This window comes from Chaetura pelagica, unplaced genomic scaffold, assembly GCF_000747805.2.
Source record: "Chaetura pelagica isolate M959 unplaced genomic scaffold, ChaPel_1.0 scaffold145, whole genome shotgun sequence".
In the NCBI taxonomy this organism is placed as follows: domain Eukaryota; kingdom Metazoa; phylum Chordata; class Aves; order Apodiformes; family Apodidae; genus Chaetura; species Chaetura pelagica.
Window position 1 is genome coordinate 1,979,184 of NW_009953332.1, and position 9,764 is coordinate 1,988,947.

Here is a 9,764-nt window from a genome sequence, read left to right on the forward strand (position 1 = left end):
GGGAAAGAGACCAGACACACAAATCCTTACCCTTTCTTGTTTGAAATCTGCAAAAGCACCATCTGCATATTTCTGCTTGCTCAAAAGCTGCTTCCTCCTCTCCTGACGTTTGGCACGCTTCTGGAATTCCTCGTTGTGACCATTCAAGTGTGCAGTCAGCTCTGCCGTGCTATGCAATTTCATGTCACAGTGCTTGCACTGGTAGACAGGGCTCTGAGACCGAGTGCCACTTCCCAGTATGGCAAAGTCCCTCTTCAAATCCTTGCTGTGGTGGTCGGTGTAATGCATGCACAGCAGCTCTGCTGTGCTGAAGGACAGCTTGAAACACTTTATGCACCTGAAAGGAAGCCACTCAATCTCCTGAGCCTCAGTCTCCACCTCAGGCTTTTCAAAGTCATTCCTTTCCTCAACTGGAGCTGGCTTTTCATGCTCATCAGCATACACGGCAGTGAAGTAACCCCCCAGCTTGCTAGCATGCTGCTTTTTAGGGAAGACACCAGGGTGACGCTTCATGTAGTGGGACACAATCCCCTTTTTGCTAAAGGACTGGAAGGAACAAAGTGAGCATTTCTTCTTCTCTACAGCCCTCCTCAGCTCCTCACTTAACTGAGGAGTGTCATCCTTGGGAGGAGATGGAATGATCACTTTATTGGGTTTGTCACTCACTGTCCTGGAGGCTGCTAAGCAGTGAGTGTAGTAAGCATCAATGTCATGCCTTTTCTGGTAGTGTGCTGCAAGCCCTTTGCGGATAGGGTTGGTGTATGAACACAAAGCACATTTGAAGAGGTTGTTCTTGCCCTCTGGCTGTGCCCGAACATTGTTATGCTTGATGCGGTAGTGCCTCGCTATCCCCTTCCGGGTTGAGCAAAAGTATTTACAGAGCTGACACCGGAAAACTGTGTGAGACACTAAGTGAGAACTGGAGAAATGAGGTGCTGGCAGAGAGACTTCTCCAATATCCTCAGCAACAAGTTCTGGCGACGCCTTGATTTCAGTCACCAGGTCTGGCTCCACTGAGGCAGAAACCTTTGGTGGTGACTGGGCAAAAACATCAAATTCAGGTTGATTGTGATACTTCTCATAGTGAATTTTCAGCTTCTCAAGTGTTCCATGGGTGTAAGGGCAGAGTTTACACCGATAAGCACCATAGCCTTGCTTGAAAATCCTACTTGTCTCTTCCACATCGTTCTGAGCAATATCATTTGACTGCTCCACATCATGCACAAAGTCTTCAGCAGTGACCTTTACTGATGGATGCCGTTTCTGGTAGTGTGTAAGAACGCCATGAATACGTGTATTAATGTATGGGCAATGTCTGCACTTATATACAGCCCCTGGGTTAATATCTATATCCTGAGCAAAGTCCGCAGCTTTCACTTTCATGCCAGGATGCTTTTTTCCATAATGTGTCAGAAGGCCATGCAAGTTATTGTATTCAGACTGGCAAACTGTACACTGATAAGGAGTGGAAGAGATAGCAGGATTTGCAGAAGAGAGCTGGACAGTTTTTTCCTGGGAAAGGGTGGGATCGTCTCCACACTCTGCATCCTGATCCATGTGTGATGTTGTTATCTGGTCTTCAGAATCCATCCTGGCCCCAACTTCATCAGGCTGTGGGATGGCTTTATCAACAGTATCCTTCTCCTTAATTATATCTACCAGCACAGATTCATCCCCATTCATGGCCCAAGGGTGAAATGCCTGATAGTGATTAGTAATATCCCAAATGGAAGATGCTTCAAAAATGCAGTCTCTGCACCTATAGGTCTTTATCTCTGTTGGCATCACTAGGGCAGGAGGGGAAGGATCAGGACCTGCCCAGAGTTTAGTTGCCATATATGTATAGTCAACATAATGCTCAGGATGTCTCCTTTGGTAATGCACAAGCAAACCACTTGGCTCTGTGTGTGAATAAATGCACCATTCACAGTGATAACCTGCTTCTATCATGCCATCCAGAAATGCCCATCTCAGAATGGATGTGACTGTGGCCTTCAGATTTGGGTGGTCTTTCTTAATATGCTTCCTCAATGCATAGAAGTAAGGTGATGTATAGCTGCACTGCCTGCATTTGAGGGCTCTCAGCTTTGACTTGTCCCGTTCAGTGCCAGAGGTGTGTCCAGGCATGCTGCCAGACAATTTCTTCTGGCTGCGATCACAAAGGCTTCTAATGGTGGCTGTATGCTGCCTTATCACATCTGCATTAGCTTTGAAGTCACGATGCTTCTTCTGATAATGAATGAGCACACCCTTCACAGTCCGATTTCCATAATCACAGTGTTGGCAGAAGAACATTTCATTCTCCGAAGGATTCATAGAGGTTTCAGATCCAGCCCGGCTCAACGGTTGCATTGACACTGGTGGCCTCTGAATACCAGGTGGCAACTCACTGGCTCTCATCATTGCTGCGGTGGGGGGTGCCTGTCTGATGTATTTGGCAGTGACCTTTATTTCTGGGTGCCTTTTCTGGTAGTGGACAAGCACTCCCACAACTGATCGGTTGCTGTATGAACAGTGTTTGCAATAGTAGAGTTCGGTAGAAAGGTCTGGAGGGGGTGGTGGGACATGTGGGGGTTGAGAAGCCAAGCTGGACAATTTTGGGGAGACTGGTGTCCCCAGCTCAAAAGACATCTGAGCCAGGGCAGAGCCCCTCTCTACAGAGACTACACGCATGGTCTTCTGAATTCTGAAATATGATGCTTTTTCTTCGGGGTGCTTTTTCTGGTAATGCACCAGAACTGAATGCATGTTAGGGCTTGCAAATGAACACACATCACAGTCATAAACAACCACAGAACTGACTGAAGGTTCCTTCTGATTTTCACATTCAGGACTAAAACTCTTGGCGGCACTTTTGTTAAAACCAGCTGGCACACCAGCCCCGCGAGCCACGGGGGTGGAGGTTGCCATAGTTTTTGGAGCAGAATTCAAGATCTCTCTCAGTGTCTGAGACTCTGTGTTCAGCCCTTCTTGCTGCTCAACAACATAGCTTGAAAATATCATTGCATTGTTAATTTTCACTGTGGGATGCATTCTTTGGTAATGTGGCATCAGGCTTCTAACATTCGGGCTTGTATAAGAGCAGAAACGGCAGCGGTAAATCAGATCAGAATGATCAAAGTTCAGTACATTCATAGCTTCAGGGTGATGCTCTCCATAATGCTGCTGTAGGTCTTCAAAGTTTGTGTAGTCAATATAGCACTCAAGACACCGGTATACTGCACTGTGGTCATTTGGATCCAGGATATACCTAAAACTGAATTTAATATATGGATGCATTCGCTGGTAGTGGGTGCTAACACTTCTGGCAGATTTGTTGCTGAAATCACAGTGTTTACAATAGTAAAGCCTGCCAGAATCGTTAAACTCTGAATTTTCATTGTTCTGATCAGTACCATACATGTTGGTCTGGGTCCCCAGAACAGAGGCATTAGGGCTCTGATGGTCCTTCATGCTGACAGAAGAATAATAGTCTTCCTCATCTTCAGATAAAGTGAGCTCAATTTCTGCTCCATTTGTGGAATTGTAGTCATGCTGCATGCTTCTAAAGTTTGTCTCCTTCTGGGAATCATTAGCATCTCTGCCCCACATTTGCTGGGGTGTGTAAGAACTGGAAACCTCTATCATTGGCTCTGCTTGCTCTTCTTCTCTGTCTAACTCCACTTCTATCTCCACCTCATTGTCCTCCTCCTCTTCCTCGTCATCCTCTACATTAATCACAGCATCTTCTTGCTGTTTGTTTTGGTTGATTTTGCTCTGCAGGTTGCTCGCTATTTCATCAATTCTAGTTCTCTTTTTCACTGGAGAGAGATCTAAAGGGAAGTCATTTGACACCTTTCGAGGGGCCTTCGCAACAAAGTTATTTTTAGATGACAGTCCCAGGATGGAGGTCTGGCTCTTCTTCACTGTGCTGGCAGAGGGGTGAGCATCTGCCTCACTCTCTTGTGGTGCGTTTGATGGCGGACCATCGTATTTTGGCAAATTGTCACAGAATGAATGCTTGTGCTGCTGATGAACTCTGAGGCCTTTTAAAGTTGTGGTGGAATAGGTGCACATTGTGCACTTGTAGGGATGCTGTGAATGGGGCTGGGGTGACTGTTGTTGTGGCTGCTGTGGCTGTACTGGTTCCATCATCCCAGCTGACTTCCTGCCATTTATATTTCCACTCTCGTAAGACACTGTGCTGTCATTCAAGGAAGAGGCAATGCTTTCAGTCTGAGAGTTCATAGCGTCCCAGTCTGATGTTGTTCCTGTGTGACACTGCTTGTGGGCACCAAGCTTTAATGAACTCTTGCAGGTGAAAGGGCATTCATCACACTTATACACAGCTGTCTTTCCAGACAGGTGGATGTTCTCAATGTGACGAGAAATGCTTCGGCGGTGCATTGTCAGGAAAGGGCAAAAAGGACACTGGAACCTGTTCATATACCTTCTAAAGGGAATCCCCTTTGTTTCCAATAGTTTGTTGCCATCAGATCCCATCAGCTGCTCTGCAGACATTCCAGAGGTCTGGTGATCCATGGAGTTCAAACCATTCTCGCTGTCCACTTCATTTAGCTCTTCATCTGAGCTGGAGTCATTTAGCATACTGCTTGTTTCCAGGTCAGCAGAAGAATTCGTCATATCAGCAATTCCATAGCGGGATCTGTCAGACAAATTAACCATGCCCGAGTTGTGAGGTGACTTAGGCTTTATTTGAGGGTAAGACACAGAAGAAAACTTGGAAGATGTAGAAGAGTTGGGCCTGATAAGGGAATTGCCCATAGAGCTCCTGAAGTTTGAGACATTAGCGTTCGACATCTCACGTCCTGTTGTATTCATGGAGATATAATTAGAGTTTGGAGAGGCACTCTGGGCACTCTTACTCTGTACATCGGGTGCACCACTTCCATCTTGTTGCTGCCTCAGGCTTGACAGTATTTTCACCATGCTGCGGTGCTTCTTCATCATGTGGTCACACCAACGCTCCCTTCGAGGTGTCTGGTAGCTGCACCATTCACAGCAAAAGTTGCCTCTAGACTTTGTCAGTGGCTTGACCATGGATTCCAAAATGCTCCGCTCCACCACCTCTGCAGGCAGCTCCTTGCAGGCCTCCTGAACTGGCATGGAAACAGATGTTGATTCAGACATAGCAGAAGCAGCAGGAGGAGTTGAACTCTCTTTAAGGTTGCTTTTGTGATACATTTTCTGGTGTTTAATAATCCTTGCGCGCCTGGGTGACTTGTAGGTGCAGAATTGGCAACTGAAAACTTTGCCAAACCCTTCGTGCATCATCACGTTGTAATTAAGGGAACTAGCAGTTGGTGGCCCCACCGAGCTCCCCCCAGCCTGTGCTCCATGAACCTTGCGTGTATGCTCTATCAGGAGGTTTTTGGAACGGAAGTAACGCACACAGAACTTGCACTGGAAAAACTTGTTGGTTGGTTTAGGATTTGGAGCCATGTGCTGACCATAGAAAGTCTGGCTCTGGCTATAGTAACTTCCAGTCCCCATCTGACTTGTTGCATTTTGCCCTAAAATGAGAATTAAGGTGTATATGTAAATAAGTAAAATCAAATTAGAGGCTTTTTCTCCACCCATCCTGTATGCATGAGAATGCAATCACATCCTGAAGAGATAAAAATCACACCAGGATTCCCCCGCTTACTTTTTGTGAGATCCACATATCTGACTATGGTTACAAACACAACCATTATGCATTGTGTTTATGTATGTATGACTGTGATGTATAGTCTGGGACAAACAGTTTAAAAAATAATCTTCTAATGGGAAAAAAGAAAGCTACCACAGTAATAAAGTTGAAAAATTTGAGATGGTTCATGGTAGTGAAGAAGACCCATGAAAATCTGAAAACCAAGCAGCAGTATGAAGAAATACATGAAAAGCAGCTGGGAAATAAAATCATCCGCCATGTTTGCATTTATAGAAAAAGACATGGTGTGAACCAATATGGCTGAAGCTAGACACCTGCTTAGCTGACACAGGAATAAAGATAATGCAAGTTTTTGAGATCACATTAAAAGCAGAAACTAAAACACACTGCGATAAGCCACATGTGAAATAGGGGGTTAGAGTTGAGATCTTAAGTTGAGATCAATCTTAGAGTTGAGATTTACCTGCTATTTCATCTGCAATAGTAAATTCATCCTTTACAGAAGAAAATTCAACCTCAGTCTGGTTGCTAGCATTCATAGAACCAGACCTTGGCTGGCTAGGGCTTTCTTCGGAGACATCAGTTGGCTGCAGAAAAGCAGTGTGAACATCCTGAATGTGAGCTTTTAGATCTTCATAAGATGGAGCTCGAAAATCGCAGCCATCACACTGCAGCACCTCCATGGTTCAGGGATGATCTTTTACATCAGTAAATTCTGCAAGAAAGTAAGGGGAAGGGAAGAGTTACGTTTTACAGCAATGTCATTGTAATGAACCTTGAAAATAGGTAATACCAAGCTTATGATGACTCAGTCATTTTCAGTGATTCTGCAAATACTGTGGTGTGAAACTCAAACCTTTGCTTATCATATTAAGGAGCATAAATTTTGATTCACATGAAGTCTTATCAAGATAGCTCACAAGTTGCTGATTCAACACTATGAACAGTCAACTTTCTGAAAAGTGAATAATGATACTTTGTCCTCTTGGCTTTTCCATTACACAGGATAGAGCTGTTGTTCAGAAATGGTTTTGTTCAAAGACCAAAACTCAGAAGAAAAGTACATTATCTCCAGTCAGACACTGGCATTTATAATCCAAAGACAGTGCTTCTGCCATGTGAGACCCACTCTAACCTTGGTGGAAGTTGCTACGTCCCACCTGTTTCACTACCATAGATCAAAAAGCCTTCACAGGAATAAGTTTGCTCTTCTATCAGTCCTGATTTTGGTGGAATACCTAGACATAACAGCAAGACAAGATGCAGCTACGTGAACCCAAGATAGAATGTTTTGCTCTGCTCTAATTCCACCAAGCCTTGTGAGGGTATCTCCATTCTTTGTTAAAATGTTTACAGTTTCATTTTAGTCTATTCTGGGGATGTGACCTTTCTGCATTAGGAGTCTGGGGAATGGAAACGGCTGGAGGAAGAGAGAGACAGCAATGGGAATAGGAATACTGCAAAAAATGCAATGGAAACAAAAGCTGCAAGCAGTCAGAGGAATCATGACTTCCTTGATTTATCCAAAAGCCTTGCATACACTGAAGAACAAAGCAAGGTAAGACATGGTAATATGCATCATGTTGGTTCAGCTTGTGATCAATTACTCCTGCAACAAAGAGTTGTGTTTGCATGATGCCATGAGAGGAGACACAAAGCACAAGCAAGACAAAAGCCTTATACCCTCCTACTCTGTGCAGTACTTAGACACAAAAGCAACCTTTCTATGTTAATACAGGAATTACTTATTTAAGCTTCCATGTGCTGCACCGGGAAAGGGTGATAAACTGGGTGTTTCAGTGGTCCAAGACACAAGGGCAGCCCAAAGCACTGAAAATTCCTTGAGTTTATTGTATGTAGAGTATGAAGCTACTTCCACAGTGAGGAGAATGCTCCAAAATATTAGGACACAAAAATAAGAGAGACTACTGCATCAGGATCTTACATGAAGGAATGCTTCTTCTGATAGCCTACTAAAATAAACTTCTAGCAAGCCAAATTCTGGTCAGTTAGAGCTCTTCACATATTTACCTACATTACTCTGCAGGCTGGACTGTGTCCGTCCTCTCCCCCCACTCCCTCCCACCACCAAGAAAGAAAATGAACGCTGGACCAGCTTCTTTTCAGCTAACAAAGTTACAATAATCGAGATACTCAAGCTTTTATGTGCAAGCACCAGACCAAATTGTGTGGAAGAGGTTGCTATCTGCTCTGGATCAAATTACAGCAGTGAGTGAAGCCCCACCCCACGTCTCCTTTAGCACAGTCCATTAGACCTGAAAACAAATTTTTCCATGGAGCAGACGACTCCTGCATTTAGAGCACTTGACAGAAAAGCAGATCATCCAGTTTTCACTACCCATCCCCCAAGCTTAGTCCTTTCATCTCAGCCAAACAAGCCACAGCTCCGATGAATGTGTTTATCACACTTTCAAGAGATACGAGCCCCTGCGTCACTGAAGCTTTAAGACTCACTAAGCTGCCCTAGTCCTCTGAGCTTTGGGAGCAGCCATTTTAGCTCAGACAACTCCTGCTCTCAGAGGCTCAGAGCTTCTCGGCTGTGCACAACATGGCCTCACTTATCTCAGCTTCATCTCCAGCACACTAGGCTTTTCCTTTTTTTCCCTCCTCCTCCTCCTCCTCCTTGGGCGACGCTTGAAAAATCATCACCCCCAGGACGCATCTCCCCTTCTCCTGCATGACTTGCTTCCCAAGTCTTGTCCCTGCTCTCCCCCTGCACTGCCAAAGCAGCACCTTCCCTCCCTGAGCTGATTGCCGGCAACCATCTCCTAGGGTTGGTTCCCCTGGTCCATGGATGACAAATGCGACGGTTCGTTCCAGAAAGGGAGCATTACAGCATCAAGACACTGGTCCAAGCTGTCCTACAGGCAGAGGCAACAAACAGCTCAGCCTCGCAGAATGGGGGAATCGGGAGGGGGAGGGCAGGGGGGAGGCGGGCAGGGGGCCCCCAGCATGCCCTGTCCCTGGGGAGCCCTCCTGCTTGGCGGGGAAGACATACAACCCCACTCCCCTGCCAGATTCCAAAGTCTAATGACCTTTGTTAATTACCAGCCAGCCTGTCTGCATCAGCAAACCCTGCCAGCAGACACACCCTTCACACAAAGGCGGTAGCTATGCCTTTTAAGAGAGGTTCTCTGAAAGCTCCATTGTATAGAACACAGGAAAAACAACGCACTCACAAAATCTCTCACTCTTCCCCGCTCACAGCAGCACCACCACCACCACTCTCCACGCCCCCCAGAAAACTTCAGACCCTTTAGAAACAGCACCACAAAGCGCTTTCAGCTTTCTTTTGGAAACTTCAGCTTGCAAGGTAGAAAACCAGAAGGGAGAGCAAACCTGAGGTTCTGAAAAAGGAGAATCCTGGCGGCTTCAGGAGGTAAAACCCACCACCATCCCCATCTCCTGCAGTCACTGTACATTGGTACTTGAAAGTATCTTCAAGGATGCTGGTGGCTGTCTAAACAGTCTTAAACCAACAGTACTCTTCTTATACAAATCAGAGGGAAAGGTTGAGAGATCATTAATAGCTGCTGATTGCAAAAACTGATGGAGACTTTCTAACGGGTTCCAGCTTGAATTTCAGCAGGGTCTATTTCACAAAGACACTACCAATTCAGAGAAGAGGTTAATCTTATTGCAACTATGAGGAACAAACATCAGGTACAGCTTGAATGGACTTAAATTTGATGTTTTCACCGTGCATCACTGAAAGCCGGGTGAAACATAACAAATTTTGCTCTACCATTTCCATATTTTTCTTTAAAATTCAAGCATTGCACAAAAGCGGAGACAAACACAAACTGCTAGTTCAAGCTCATATCAAAAGAAACTTACACACAATGTGTGTCTTTCATCATTTTTGTCTGCATATGATGTGGAACCGAGAGAGAGCCATCTACCCACCAGCAAAGAGAATTTTCAACTGCAGATGTTAATATACTGGCAAGACACACACCCCAAGCAAAGGAGACAAAGCAAGATTTGCACGTTTCCATCACAACCACCTAAGGCAACGCATTCCATAATCATTTACATTTTCAAACAGCACAATAATGGAGAGGGAGAGGGAGAAAAAGAGGGAGAGGAA

General features: G+C 45.1%; 1 protein-coding gene across 1 annotated transcript in view; it reads right to left on the reverse strand.

Moving 5' to 3' along the window:
- The window catches only part of ZNF462 (zinc finger protein 462), a 53,080-nt gene extending 46,744 nt beyond the window's left edge, over positions 1 to 6,336 (reverse strand). The window contains exons 1-2 of the mRNA XM_009998169.1: positions 6,117 to 6,336; positions 31 to 5,513 (exon numbers count right to left, since the gene is read on the reverse strand). Of these exons, the coding sequence (XP_009996471.1) occupies positions 31 to 5,513; positions 6,117 to 6,336 (5,703 nt within the window). The remainder of the gene's footprint in view (positions 1 to 30; positions 5,514 to 6,116) is intronic.
- Between the last annotated feature and the right edge of the window lie 3,428 nt (positions 6,337 to 9,764).